This window comes from Meleagris gallopavo, chromosome 15 (genome assembly GCF_000146605.3).
Source record: "Meleagris gallopavo isolate NT-WF06-2002-E0010 breed Aviagen turkey brand Nicholas breeding stock chromosome 15, Turkey_5.1, whole genome shotgun sequence".
NCBI classification, from domain to species: domain Eukaryota; kingdom Metazoa; phylum Chordata; class Aves; order Galliformes; family Phasianidae; genus Meleagris; species Meleagris gallopavo.
In genome coordinates, this window is record NC_015025.2 from 13,396,853 (window position 1) to 13,411,448 (window position 14,596).

At 56.2% G+C, this 14,596-nt stretch overlaps 1 protein-coding gene across 2 annotated transcripts; it reads left to right on the plus strand.

The window, feature by feature from the left end:
* Nucleotides 1-1,911: 1,911 nt before the first annotated feature.
* ANXA6 (annexin A6) lies at nucleotides 1,912-12,075 on the plus strand. Of its 2 annotated transcripts, XM_003210394.4 has the most exons (25): nucleotides 1,912-2,013; nucleotides 3,761-3,845; nucleotides 4,126-4,220; nucleotides 4,338-4,451; nucleotides 4,538-4,628; nucleotides 4,707-4,786; nucleotides 4,866-4,922; nucleotides 5,040-5,133; nucleotides 5,378-5,473; nucleotides 5,620-5,678; nucleotides 5,898-6,020; nucleotides 6,217-6,275; nucleotides 6,541-6,619; nucleotides 7,370-7,451; nucleotides 7,677-7,771; nucleotides 7,963-8,076; nucleotides 8,180-8,270; nucleotides 8,599-8,678; nucleotides 8,831-8,884; nucleotides 10,085-10,102; nucleotides 10,414-10,510; nucleotides 10,894-10,989; nucleotides 11,141-11,199; nucleotides 11,480-11,602; nucleotides 11,706-12,075. In XM_003210394.4, the coding sequence occupies exons 1-25, from the start codon at nucleotides 1,996-1,998 to the stop codon at nucleotides 11,763-11,765; spliced, it is 2,019 nt and encodes a 672-aa protein (XP_003210442.2). In that variant the 5' UTR covers nucleotides 1,912-1,995; the 3' UTR covers nucleotides 11,766-12,075. The 2 variants fall into 2 exon arrangements, with proteins under 2 accessions (XP_003210442.2, XP_010717451.1); XM_010719149.3 differs by lacking the exon at nucleotides 10,085-10,102.
* The last annotated feature ends 2,521 nt before the right edge of the window (nucleotides 12,076-14,596 follow it).

Below are 14,596 nucleotides of genomic sequence, written 5' to 3' on the forward strand. Positions count from 1 at the left end.
AACTTTATTTGCAAAGCCATTCCTTTCTAACAAAAGCTGTGGCTGCTCTGCTGTGGGTGGAGAGGTCTGGGGGCACTTTTAGGGCACAGACGTTGCTGTGGGGCCAGGGCCCATGGGTGTGTCCGGCAGTGGGGATGTGGCTTTGTGCGCTCTGAGCTGCACAAACACCCATCACCGTGCCCTGGACACCCACACCTGCCCTCCACAGATGGAAATCTCATTTATTTTATTAACGGTAAAGTTTTGTGCAGGGAAACGCCCCAAATGCACTTTAGCGCAGGGGACTTTTGGCATTAGGGTGTGGCAGGGGAACTCGGGGACTCCCCCCTTTCCTCAATGGGGGGCACATCCTCAACATTTCCAACCCCATGGAGCTCTTTTTCCTCCCTGAGGCAGGGTGAGAAGTGCTGGGTGTGCCACAGCCTCTGCCGTGCTGCAGTGACAGCCCCAGAGCCACGGTGTGGGCCAGGGCAGGATCCGGCCATCTGCACCCGGATTTTGGCAAGGGCTCACAAGGGGCTGAGAGTGGCCGCAAAACAGGGGTGATGCAGATGGAACAGATGGTGTGGGTGCATCATTTAGGGCCACTTTTGGCCCACGGGCACAGAGCTCTCCATCAGGCTGGGTTGGGGGCTGCATGGAGCTTCAGTCACTTGGGGAAGAGCTGGAGCCATTCTCTGGGTCTCCACAGATGTGTCAGCCCCACGGTGAGCTCTGCTATGAAGGACAGCAGGCACACTGCAGGCACTGGGTGTGGCAGGGCACTCACTGCTGTGATGAACAGGGCGGACTCAGCCTGGCTGCTGCATGCAGAGAGAGAGGGACCACTGTGCCTGGGCTTCCTCTGTGCCTAGAGAGGATGAAGCCCACATCCCCTGCGACACAGAGAATCTTGAGAGGCACTGGAAGCATGCGCAGGCCAAGGGCTGGGATCCGTGGCACCCATCTGGTGCACTGCAGCCCTGCTGCAATCCTGGGACTCTCCCAGAGCTGAAAAGAGAAGGCAGCAGCTCAGCTTTTCTGCAAGACTTCCTGCCCTGGCAAGGATGCTTGCGGAAATGCTCAGTGCCAGAAGGTGCCCTGCAGCACGGGCAGGGCCTCACTCTCCTCTGCTGTCTGCCCTCCCAAAGACATGGGGTGAAGCTGGGTGAATTTGTGTGCTTTCCCCCTGCTTGCTGCCCGGCTGGAAGCCCAGAAGGGCCCAGCTGTGCCTTGTGCTTCAGTGCAATGTGTCGCAGAGGGAGGGCAGCACTGGCAGAGCGTGATGGGGACCAAAGGCTCAGATGGTGCTCAGGGACTCGTGCAGGTCCACCCTCCATTTTCCAGCTGTTTCTCTCCCTCCAACAGCTTTCTCAGAATTGCCTGGGGACTTTCTCCGTGGGGGTGGGGAAAGCTTACATTGAGACAGACTGCAGCTATAAATGGTGTTGGTTGTTAGAAAACAACCCACTTGTTACCCTGGAAACCTCAGAAACCCATCTGGGTTTCCGGAGCTCCGCTCTGTGTGCTGAGCTGATGACAGTGCTGATTTGGTGTGCAGAAGCCCAGGTACTGCCTGGTCCCATACGGCAGCAGGGATTCCCCAGGCATCCCTGAAGCCATGGTGCCTTCAGGGCCACTGGGATGCACGGTCACAGCCCAGCAGCACGGGAGCATCACGGGGCATGGCAAGGAGGTGGGATCAGCACTGCAGCGTGCTCCTCAAAGAGGATGCTCAGCCCATTTCCACATATTCAGCACTTTCTTCCCCTCCTGGGTTCTTTTCTGCAGCAGCAGGAAATTGTGCAGGCACACATCATCCCCACTGCTCCCATCTTGCTGCCAGGAGCTCAGCTGTGGTCACTCCGTGGTCACCCTACAGTGCCCTGGAGGGGACAGGGTACACCAAGCTGTCTGTTCTGAGAGATGGTGCAGGGTACCAGGGGATGCTTTGGCTCACGTCTGTTTTTCTGCTCCCTCCTGCAGCTCCTCTGTGCCCTCATCCCTGTGATTCCCATGGCACCCAAAGGAAAGGTATAACGTCTGCACTCTATGGGATGCTTGGGTGGGATGGGTTCTGGGAGGCCATGGGAGTGTTGCCCCCAGGGCTGGAATAGCAGCCTGTGGTGTGGGGGTGTGGTGTGGGGTCTGTGCACATTCTGGTCTCCCCAGGCAACACCAGCAGATGGGGATAATGCTGGCAGGAAGAACTAGGGGCAGCCAGGGGCAAAAATCCCCTGGGACCACAGTGGGATGGGAGAGAGAAGAGGCTGACTGCCCTGCTGCTCACCATTCCCTTTAGGAAACACACAGTTATTGCCTAAAGTCCGACAAACCACGGCATCTCACTTAGTGGTTGCCTCTGAGTGGGGAACTGAGGCACAGTGCGAGTGAGCATCGGTGGTCCAGAACCCAAGCAGCTGCTGCGGGTGGGAGCGGAGACACGCTGGGAATTTTGCCTCCGCCCCACCAGTCCCAGCCTGGCTTATTTTTAGCTCTGAGATGAGTCAGAGGCTGGAGGAGGGGAGGTGGGGGGCCCTGAGCTGCTGGAGCAGGGGGACGGAGGGCTTGGAGGTGTGGGAAGGCACAGCAGGATGGATGCTGCTTCCCTCCCCAGCAATGTTCTGCACCTCCTCGGGGCTCTGCAGGGAGCAGAGGGTGACGCACCTACCTCCTGCCTCAGTTTCCCTGATTCCCACCACACAGCACTGCAGCGAGGTGCTGGCTTTGCCCGCCAGCTCTGTGTCACCCACCCATGAGATCCCAGCATCCTTCAGCCACCCTTGTCCCTTCTTGCTGCCTGTGGGCACCTCTCTTTCCCCACATCTCCTTGTCAGTGCCATGTGTGTGCTGGCAGCAGGAGGGTCTGGAGCTGCCGGGAAGTGGGGCTAAATGCAGCTCTCGAATGAATCAGCTGCAACACGATCTGCACCCATGCCTGCACGTCTCCCTTGAGGACAGTGTCTTCTCTCTGCAAGCCCTGGTCCCCAGCCCCATTCCCTTTCCCCTGTGAAACTGATAAAGGAATTCTACTGCTCTTCCCACAGCAGATATGTGTCCAGTTCCTTATACCACAGCGTTGTGTCAGTTTCAGATCTGCTTCCATCCCAGGCTTGTGCTGACAATGTGCAGGGTCTGACTCAAGGCTCCACTGGGGTGACTGACCTTGGGCAAAGTTAACCTGGGGACAGAAACCCCAGCCCCTGCTCTTTCCAGTCCCTGCCTCATTGCTTGGACCCCATGCAGAGCTCAGGCATCTTCAGCATCTCGAGGGTTTTCCTGCTCACGACAGGAGGCAGAGAAAATGACTTCCTTTTGTTTGCTTTGGGTGTGCCCTGCTAATTCCCTGAAACCCTGCTGCCTTGCAGGGGTTCCTGCATTCAGGGGTCTCCTTGGAGCTTCCCCTTTCAGCTGCCCAAACCCTCTGAGCTGCCCTCAGGAGAGCCAACAGGACTGCTAACAAACACCTGGGTCAGGGAGGGCTGCATTCAGCTTAACCTTGGGCAAACAGAGAGCGGTGCCAGCAAAATACAAGTGGGAAGGTCACGGTCTGCACGGACATGAAACACAAACAATTTATACAGCAAGGAGAACAAACAGGAAAGGAAACAACTGGAAAGAAGAACAGTGTTTGGGTTTGAGGCTGAGCTCAGCAGTCCCAGCCCAAGGCATGAGCCAGCCTCATTCTGCTGCCCCTCAGCCTTCAGTTCCTCTTCCCCCCCACTGAAGCACAGGTCGTGGGCTGCCCTCCCCCTGCATCTCCTTGCTTCCTCCCTCCCAGGTTTACAGGGGCTCGGTGAAGGACTTCCCAGGCTTCAATGCCAGCCAGGATGCAGACGCCTTGTACAATGCCATGAAGGGATTTGGTATGGATGCTCCTCGAGGCTGTCACCCCAGGACCACCCTGATGTCCTTTAGTTGCCAACTGCATGCTGGGTGCCCCGCATCGCAACCCTTCCAGCTGTTTTGTTCAGCAGCATGCCAGGATTGCTCCCGGCTCCCTCTCCCCTTCCTCCCCACAACTCTGCTTCTCCTCCCGCCCTGAGCCAGCAGCAGCTTTGGGCATGTTGGGATGGTGATGGTGAGGCCAAAATGGGGTGGGAACCAGCCATGGGGCCAGACACAGCCACGTGACTTTCCCCACAGGCAGTGACAAGGATGCCATCCTCGACCTCATCACATCCCGCAGCAACAAGCAGCGTGTGGAGATCTGCCAAGCCTACAAGTCCCAATATGGGAAGGTAACAGCAGAAATGAGATCTGATCCAGACCTCGAATGCTGCATCCTGCACCCTCAGGGGATGCTGTGCAGCCAAAGGCATCTCAGCCCCTTCATCCTTCTCCTTGTCCTCCCCCAGGACCTCATTGCAGACCTCAAGTATGAGCTGACGGGCAAGTTTGAGCGGCTGATTGTAAGCTTGATGAGGCCTCCGGCTTATAGTGATGCCAAGGAGATCAAAGATGCCATCGCAGTAAGGGCTGAGCAGCCTCTGGGAGCTCTTTGGGGATGCCCCCAGCTCTCCCCGCTGCTCACAGGGCTGTGTGTCTGTGCTCGAAGGGTGTCGGCACGGATGAGAAGTGCCTCATTGAGATCCTCGCCTCCCGCACCAACCAGGAGATCCACGACCTGGTGGCTGCCTACAAGGACGGTGAGGGCTGGGGAAGGGCAGGGTCAGAACTAAGGGGATCTCAGCTCCCCCAGCGCTGAATTTTCCATCTTTCACTAGCATACGAGAGAGACCTGGAGGCTGACATCGTTGGGGACACATCAGGCCACTTCAAGAAGATGCTTGTTGTCCTGCTCCAGGTATGTCTGTCTGTCTGTCCAGCCTCAGCCAGTAGTGGGTGCTTCACCCAGCAGGACTGAGCCCATAGCCATCCCACAGGGCGCCAGGGAGGAGGACGATGTGGTGAGCGAGGACTTGGTGGAGCAGGATGCCAAGGTGAGGCTCATAGGTGGCATCTGAGTAGGGTGGCATCGGGATGAGCCAGACCTGGGGCTGCAAAGCGTGCAAGTAGCACTCTGATTCAGGCTCTCTGCCCCCTCCCCATTCCATAAGGACCTGCTGGAAGCTGGTGAGCTGAAGTGGGGCACTGATGAGGCTCAGTTCATCTACATCCTGGGCCGGCGGAGCAAGCAGCACCTCCGTATGGGTGAGCACCTGCAGGGCTTGGGCACCTCCTGCCAAGGCCACCTGCATGGACCCATGGGGCCTGACTTCTACTGGAGCATACTGCATGCCCCAGAAAGGACTGGGCTGACCCGCAGGAGGGATGGGGACGTCCAAGCCACTGGAACACCATACCCACAGAGTGGTTTATACCCTAAAGGGGTGCTGCTCCATTCCTGGTAGCCCCAAAAGGGCTCAGCATCCAACACTCTACTCTCATAATGCAGTCTTTGATGAGTACATGAAGATTTCGGGGAAGCCAATCGAGAGGAGCATCCGGGGAGAGCTCTCTGGTGACTTCGAGAAGCTGATGCTGGCAGTGGGTACGGTGGTGCAGTTGGGTGGTGAAACCATCACTGGCATTGCTGGGGCTGCATGGTGCAGCACGAGCACCAGTGGGGTTGGGGGGATGGCTGTGCTGGGCAGGCTGCCATTGTCCCCCCCTTCACTTTGCCCATTTCCCCTGCAGTGAAGTGCATCAGAAGCACAGCAGAGTATTTTGCTGAAAGGCTCTACAAGGCCATGAAGGTGGGTACATCACCCCAGCCCAAGGAAATCTCCCCTCACCATGCCAATGAGTGGCTGTGAAGCCAGTACTTGTGTCTTGGGACCTCAGATCTTCCTACAAAGGACTCACCAGACTTGGGACTGAGGGAAACCCAATAGAGAACCCCATATCCAAGCATCCTTCCCAGTCTGAGTGGGTTTGCAGTTCCAGGGCTTGACACAAGGGATGCTCCATTGCAGGGGTTGGGCACAAGGGACAACACTCTGATCCGCATCATGGTGTCACGCAGCGAGATTGACATGCTGGACATCCGGGAGGTGTTCAGGACCAAGTACGAGAAATCTCTCCACAACATGATAAAGGTGAGGGCTGGGGGGTCCTGCTCTCCCACTGCTGCCTCCCTCCCAGTGCTGAGCATGGGGCAGCCCAGGTGCCAGGGCTCCAGCTCGAGGGGACAGCTCGGGGAACCCCTCTCCCTGTGCCATTCCTACGGCACCATCCTGTGACCACAGTGCATCCCTGTCATGCACCATCATCCATCTTTGTCCATCCTTCCAGGAGGACACCTCTGGAGAGTACAAGAAGGCTCTGCTGAAGCTGTGCGGAGGGGATGATGAGTAAGAACACCTGCCACCCCCTTTTTCATCCATCCTTGTCCCTGTGGGGCTGGGTACAAACCTATGGTTTGGTTCCCTGCGGAGCACCCAGCTGGGTCTGGTGACCCTGTGTCCCCTTAACATTCCCACCACTGATGCCACGGTCCCTTCCACTTGCCCCATGCGCAGCACATGGTGGCTGTGGAACCCTGGGGATGTGCAGGACGGGGTGGCTGCAGGGCAGGGGGCAACTCACTGTCTGCCTGTCCTTGCCATCCCGTTGCAGTGCCGCAGGTGAGTTCTTCCCCGAGGCAGCGCAGGTGGCCTATCGGATGTGGGAGCTTAGCGCGGTGGCCAAAGTGGAGGTCAGCACCTTCAGCCCCCACCCCTAGCCTCCTCTGCTCGCCGCCAGCTTGGGAACCGCCTGCTCCCTTCTGTCACGGGGCACAACCCTGTGTCCCCTCTCTACCTCTTGCTGTGTGCCTTCTTTCAACTCTTTTGGCTCTTTGGTTTTGGGCACAATGTCAGATCAGCGTAACCTTGCAGGGCTAGCCACTCCTGTCCCCACTAACCCGTCTTTCAGAAGCCTCTCTCACTGAGGCAGCAGCTCCTGCATGTCTGTGTGATGCAGCCCGCACAGCCCCGGGGCACTCACCCCAGAGCAAGGGGACCCAGGGCACAGTTGGTGGGACCTGCATGTGGCCAGAGGTACCTAGGACACAGTGCTTTATGGCGGGCAGAGAGATGCCCAGAGGGTTGGGAGCCCCGGTGCTGTGCTGGGAGTTGTGTAAGGACACAGGGCATGATTTCTTTCTGTGCCCCTCTCCTGGCTCTCAGCTGATGAGGTCTCAGTGCTAGGGGATGGCAAAAAGCAGCACACTGAGACGCAGGGGGCTGCCTGCCACCTGCTCCCCTCTCTCTGCTGCCTGGCTATGGTTTACCCTCAGATGGAAGGGGTGATGGTACTGGGGACATCCTCACCCAGCTCCAGGTGCTCGCACTAACCCACCACTGCTTTGGCTTGGGCTTGCTGGGTGGCACTGTCCCTTTCTCCATCCTTCCTTCCTCCCATCCTGCTGCCTACGGGCGAATCCACACACTCTGTATCTCCACAGCTGCGAGGAACCGTGCAGCCCGTGGGCAACTTCAATGATGATGGTGATGCGCAGGTGCTGCGGAAGGCAATGAAGGGCCTGGGTAAGTGCACCCAGCCCCATGCTGACCCCATGGGGAGATGCTCCCCAACAGATCCTCGGGCAGAAAACCCATGCAGGGCTGCAGAATAGCCCTGGAACAATAAAGCATGAGCTTTGTAGCTATGTAAGCTCCTCCTCCTCATGCACCAGTTTGCAGGGGATGACAATGTGCATGGCTCTATTGGACCCTTGGAGCCTCTCACCTGCATCTCTGCTGTCGTTGCAGGCACGGATGAAGGGGCCATCATTGAGGTGCTCACACAGAGAAGCAATGCCCAGAGGCAGCAGATTCTGAAGGCCTACAAGGCTCACTATGGCAGGGTACCGCTGGCTTCTCCCTCCCTGATCCATTGCTCTGCCTGTGTCCTTCCCTCCTCAACGTCATTTCCTCGCTGCAAGAAATCCTGCTGGGGCCTTCCTGGCTGCCTCCCTCCACACATTTCTCCCTGCTGCTGCATTGGACTGTCCCTGCAGAAGGAGCTGGTGCACCAAATATCCCATTGCTTTTGTAGGATCTGCTGGCAGACCTGAAGTCAGAGCTATCAGGAAGCCTGGCCAAGCTGATCCTCGGGCTCATGCTGACACCGGCGCAGTACGATGCCAAGCAGCTGAGGAAGGCAGTGGAGGTGGGTGTCATAGTGATGCCATTGGCTTCTGCATGCACAGACAGCGCGGGTTTTGCTGCATGGACAGGATGAAGGCCTGGCACTGGGAGATGCTCTCTTGCAGGGGGCTGGCACAGACGAGAGCACCCTTATTGAGATCATGGCCACACGGAACAACCAGGAGATCGCAGCAATCAACGAGGCGTACCAGCAGGGTATGGGATGGGTGGGAGTGCTGGGAGCACTGAGGGCCATGCATTTCTCTCCCTTCCACCCGAGCCCCCTTCTCCTTGTGGAACAAGAGCAGCAAGAGCCAGGTTAAATCCACAGCCCCTTCTGCCCCAGAGCCCTCTGGTTTAAAGCAGACAGCTTTGTGGTCCCAGCAGAAAGGCATCAGAGCTGCTGGGCTGGTCCCCACCTCCAGGCATAGAGGCATCTAGAGGATGACCATACCAAGCCCAGGAACAAAGAGAACCCACGGGTGGGTCACAGGGACAGTGGGTGCTGGTGGGTGGCAGGGCTCAGCTGTCCCCTTGCCCTCAGCCTACCACAAGAGCCTGGAGGATGACCTGAGCTCTGACACGTCGGGACACTTCAAGAGGATCCTCGTCTCCTTGGCTCTGGTATGGACAGCTCTCATGTGGGGCATGGTCCTGTTGCAGGGACCATGTGGGGATGTGGCTGTGGGTTGGGAGTGCCCTGTCTGTCCTCCCCTCACCTGGGACTTTCCCAGATTTCTTCCCCAAATCTCCATGATTTTTGCACTGACCCACAGGGCAATCGTGATGAGGGACCAGAGAACCTCACACAGGCGCATGAAGATGCCAAGGTGAGAACCTTACAAGCTGTTTGTATAGGATCAAGGGCATTGCATCCTCAGGGCAACATATGGTGCTCTGCAAGCTGCAGGGAGAAATGGCAAGTGAAGGAATGTCAGCTCTCAGAACTGATTTCTGCAGCTCTGCCTGATGCCCTGGGTGATGCTCCTCCATGCACATATAGCAGCCTCAGGGAGCACCCAGCCAGAGCTGCACTGCTCCTTGTGCAGAGTGGCTGCTTTGGGGTTCCAAAGCACACAGCAATACTGAAACAAGGATCTTCAGCTTCAAAAGCAGCTTTGGGCTGGCCTGCAGGAGGCACTCATCTCTTTGCCTTGTGCATGGGGAAGCACTGAAGCTTATGCTACTTTGCATCTCACCAGTGCTCAGGATGCTGCCCCAAACCATCCCCTGGTCTTTACTGGGTGATGATGAGTCAAGACCAGATGGGGAGGGCTGAGAGAGCAGAATTGGGGTGCTGGACCCATCGCCTGGGGTCCTGTTCTTTCAGGTCGAGACTTCTCCAAGGGTGGTGGAGAGATTGGTGGCTGCATGTCCTGCACTGCAGCCATATCCTGCTCCCTGAGGCTGCCTCCCCATTCTGCAGCAGGATGACGCTGGGCTCTTCCCCTCCTTTCCTTCCCTTTGGCTTCGTTTGGCATGTGGTGAAGGATGGGGAGGGGCCCCTTTCTGGGGCAAGCATCGCTCCTTGGGGCCACAGAGCAAGGGGCCACCTTTCCCCAACCTATCATCCCTGTCCTGCCCCAGTGCATGCCATAAGCATGGGGACAGCCGAGCTGCTGCCAGCAGAGGGAGCGGCTGCTTCGCTTCTGCATGTGCTGGTGCTGTTGCTGGTGCTGCTGCGGAGAAAGAGAGAGCCAGGGGTGACGAGCACAGGGATTGCAGCTGGACGGCAGCTGTCCCGGCGCCGGGTGGTGTTCTGCTGCAAAGCAGAGGTGGCTGGTGTGCTCCAGATCTGGGTTGCTTAAATCCAGCCCCAGCTCTGTCCCATTCTCTTAGTCCCCATCAGTCTGGGATCGAACTGGAGAAGGAGATGGGGGATTCTGTGATCAGCTCAGCCTGGGGAAGCAGGGGACAGGACATTTTGTGGGCTTTTGCTAGACTTCCTTCACATTGTCAAAGGAAAGCGAAAGGTTGTGCAGCACCTTCTGATCCTGTTGTCTTCCTGTCTCTCTCTTTCTCTCCACCAGGTTGTTGCTGAGACCCTGGTGAGTGCCTGCCCTATTGCTCCTCAGCCTTCTGCATATTTCTGAGAGCTGCAGTCCATGGGTGCAGGGCTAGGGCTGGGGGTTCCTGTGTCTGGCAGCTCTGAGTTCCCTGTGCACTATTGGTCATCCACTTCAAAAGATGGAAAGAATACCCTAACGACAAGCATTCCATTTTTTTCATAAAAACTGGAGAACGTCACTTTTTCTCAGACATAATGCGTGGTTGTGCAGCTGGGAACCTTCACATCTAGGAAGAGCTGACTGACATCTCTCCCCCCTGCCCCCCTCCTCACTCTCTCCTCCTCCCATAGAAACTTGCTGACGTTGCCAGCAATGACTCCAGCGACTCCCTGGAGACCCGCTTCCTCAGCATCCTCTGCACCCGCAGCTATCCGCACCTCCGCAGAGGTAGGACTTCCCCGCTCCTCCCTGCTGAGGGAGATGTGGCACTGAGGGACATGGTTTAGTGGGCACAGTAGTGATGAGTCAGTGGTTGGACTTGATGACCTTGGTGGTCTTTTCTAACCTTAATGATTCTATGACTATGATTTTGTCATTCTGTGCTGGATCCTGCCTGTGGCACAAGTGCTCTGATCCTTGGGTGGCTCCATATCTCCAACAGCGATGGGGACGAGGCAGTGGGAGGAGATAGCATAGCCCCCCATTTGGGGTGGTCGGTTGGGGTCATCCAAGCTTGTCCCATACTGTCCAGAAACCTCCATATTTGAGGCTTGGGTCTCCCGGGGCTGGGACAAGTGCTTGGTGCTGATCTTTCCTTTCCCCATCCCAAGTGTTCCAGGAGTTCATCAAAATGACCAACCACGACGTGGAGCACGCCATCAGGAAGCGGATGTCAGGAGATGTGAGAGATGCCTTTGTGGCTATCGGTCAGTGCACGGCACCAGGCAGCAGCCCCTTTGCCTGCTTCCTCCCTGCTTTGGGACAGGGGGGCTCACAGCACGGCGTGGGGTTGGGACATATACAAGGCATCCTATGGGACTATGCCTGCACTCAGTTTCTCTTCCCTCTGTGGTGCAGTGCGGAGTGTGAAGAACAAGCCAGCCTTCTTTGCTGACAAGCTCTACAAATCCATGAAGGTACAGATGGGCTCTCCTAGGGAAGCAGGGCTATGGGACCCTCTGGGACTCTGATTTCATCCCATTGTAGCAATGGGGCTTGGCCTCCAATTATCCCCAAGGGAGCAGGACTGAGCTCAAACCAGTTCTGGATTAGCGGAGACACAGGAGGCTCGTGCCATGCCAGCAGCAAGCCCTGCATATGCCCCAGTGGTGACCTCCAACTTGGGCTGTGCTGGATATGCTGAGAGGCTCCCGTGCCCCTCTTTCTGTGTTTATTTGTTCAAGTTCCCTTCCACAGGGTGCCGGCACAGATGAGAGAACTCTCACTCGGATCATGATTTCCCGGAGCGAGATCGACCTGCTCAACATCCGGGGCGAGTTTATAGACCTGTTTGATAAATCTCTGTACCATATGATCGAGGTAAGGGGAGGGGGGCACCCCATTTGACTCAGCACTTTTTCTGGCCAAGTCATAATCTGAGGATTCTTGGGCAGAGAGCACTGAGCCAGATGTCCTCTTGCAGAAGGACACCTCCGGTGACTATCGCAAGGCTCTGCTGGCCCTGTGTGGGGGGGATGACTAGGAGGCCAGGCCAGCCTCGATGTCGTGTCTGAGCCAGCACGTGCACACCCACCGCCTGGATGTCACCGCAGCTTTGGGGGCTTTGGGGGACGCGGGGTCCTGCGGAGCACAGCTCGTTTCGCACCGGAGAGCAGCACCGCATTGCGGGAGGGGGGCACACGGGGAGGGGACTACGTGGGGGGATTACTGTCTGTCTCAGTGCAAATGCATACACAAATGTGCCACTAGCCCAGGAATTTATCCATATCAGAAATTTATCCATATCAGAAGGATGGTTTTAAATCTCATGAATAAAACCTTACTGTTGCTGACCTTGGGGTGAGACCTGTCCATTTGTTCGTAGAATCGTTTGAGTTGAAATGGAACCTTAAAAGCCATCTGGTCTGACTTCCCTGCAGTGAACAGGGACACCTACAGCTCAATCAGGAGCTCGGAGCCCCATCCAGCCTGACCTTGGGTGTCTCCAGGGACAGGACATCCACCACCACTTTAAGCAACTGATGCCTCAAACCCTTATCATCAAAAGGCTGTTAACCACTCCGGGGCTGGCAGCAGTGCATGGATGTCACCCAGAGCCTCTGAAAGCTCTCCCCATACCTCTGAAAGCTCCTGGCAGGTTCTGTGCCGTTCCTCTCTGTGCTGTGGTCAGGGCTGGATCTCGTGCAGATGGGGCTTTCATAAACTAGAGATACACATCAGGCTCGATGGCACCCAGCCGTCCTCACACACAGTTTCCTGTGCTTTCAAGTTGCCAAAACAGCAGTTGAAATGCACATGCCATGCAGGCTACACCCCCAAAGAGTTTATGTTTGCACTTCCCCCAGCTCCCAAAAGGAAAGAACTGGAATTTCCAAAAGTGGGAAATTCCAGCACTTTCAATTGTTTCCAAGTCAGAACAAAAAGTCTTAAATACCCACATTTTCCTCAGAACAGCCTGATGAGGAAAGGCTCACCTTCAAAATATCAAAGCAGCACTAGGAGTAATAACGCAACGTTATTACAGTGTTTCAAACCCAGCTGAGGTCAAACAGCAGCAACATGTAGAGACAAACCACGGAAGCTGACATGCCTTGGTTTGGGGTTACTGCACTGAGCGTTCTCTCAATGTGTTCCTGTAAAACACCCCCTGTGACAAACACGCTTTTCTCGAGGGTGAACAACCCCACTGAACAATTTCACCTTCTGACAGAGATTTCTTAGAACATCGCAAGTTGGGAAGGACCCATAAGGACCACTGAGTCCAACTCCACCCTTGGCCTTCCCTATACACGTGCAGGGGTGGGCTCCCACCCCACCGATCGCCATAAACCTGTGACCAACCACTCCATCACCCACTGGCTCCGAGCAGCACAGGACCATGTATGAGCCTCAGGGCTGCCCCCAGCCCTGCTGAAGCTGTGACACTGCCAGCACTCCCCAAGAAGCCCACCTGATCCCCCACATTCCATTTCCCCATGTTAGGAATTTCCCTGGCACCCACTGCCAAAACAATGAGATACCAGAGTCACACAGTGTTTGGGGACAGGGAGGGAGAGCAGGATGGGATTTCCTCCTCAGAGGAACACCCTCCCTTGGAAGATCTCTGGGCAGCTCCTGTTGCCAAGAAGCCTTTGTCCTGCTTTCTGCACCCAGCGTCGCACAATCCATCTGCATCATCTGTTGCTACAGCTGGAAGAGAATGCAGTCAGCAGCATTTGAATTGCTGGAAATACTAGTTAATATCCTATTTAAGCATCAGATATTTAAACATTCAGCCTTCACATTGCAGCGGCCAGCAGCACACCTGGGGCTGCTCACAGTGGGCTGTGCTCTGAGAGAAAGCTGCAAACAGGACTGAACTCAGCAAATTGCTGCCAGTGCCCAAACCGATGGGCACAGAGAAGGGAAAGAAGCAGGAGAGCTGTGAGCAGGGCACGGTCCAGAGGCAGGACCCCCCCAGCCACCCACACTGCAGGCATTTAGGGCTGCAGCAGGATCAGGGACTCTCCCCAGCACCCATCTGCTCCGCACGTTGACCAGCAGCACCGGAGGCAAGGGCTCACTTCCAGGCAAACCAGTGCTAGATTTCACAGGTTGCAACATCCAAAAAACCCCACAAGCTTGCATTCTGCATGCAGAGGGCCAGAACTCTGCCTCTGAGTCAGCTCCTGCAGCCACCATACAGCCTCTTAGCTACAAGAGCCCACCAGAAGACACCACGTCTGTGCACGACCTACAGATGCTTGGTTCTTGTCTTGGTTCTTGGCCCAGCACTTCACGCTGCTATTTCAGCGAGCCACTTCCACCTCCTCTGTGATGCACTCCATCCTCTGCAGGGAGAAACCCAGCCAGGGCCTGGCTTTCCTTCTTCTCAAGCCAAAGGAGGAAGAAACAGCTCTGCCACGTGCATACTGCTGAATGCTGTACCCCATGGTGAGAAGAGGCCGGGGAATAGGCGAGCTCTCCACGTGCAGCCAGCCTTGTGCTGCCTTCCCAGGACATGCTGACTGTTGACACATCTGCTTCTTTTCAGGCATTGCAACAGGATAAGACATGGTGTGGGGAGAGCAGAAGAGGGGAAAATCCCCTTTGTGTGAGTTGTTGACCTTGCAAATTGAGCTTCCAAATAATTCAAAGCTTAAAGCACTCAAGCAAATATTGGGAGCTCTTGGCACTCGTGTGTGTTTGAACCAGAAAAGCAGCTCTGCCATGGGAAGCCCATGAAGGCAGGGGATGTGAACCCACAGGTCTTCACTGAGGTTTGCTGAGGTCCGCTTGGGTTTGCTGGTCTTTGCTGGGGTTCACTGAAGTTCACTCAGCTTCACTGAAGTCCAAAAACCAATCAGCCTTTGA

Coding starts and splice junctions, on each gene's coding strand:
- ANXA6 (XM_003210394.4), top strand. Junction 6,276..6,540: donor CTGTGCGGAGGGGATGATGA/GTAAGAACACCT, acceptor ATCCCGTTGCAG/TGCCGCAGGTGAGTTCTTCC. Junction 7,772..7,962: donor ACAAGGCTCACTATGGCAGG/GTACCGCTGGCT, acceptor TTGCTTTTGTAG/GATCTGCTGGCAGACCTGAA.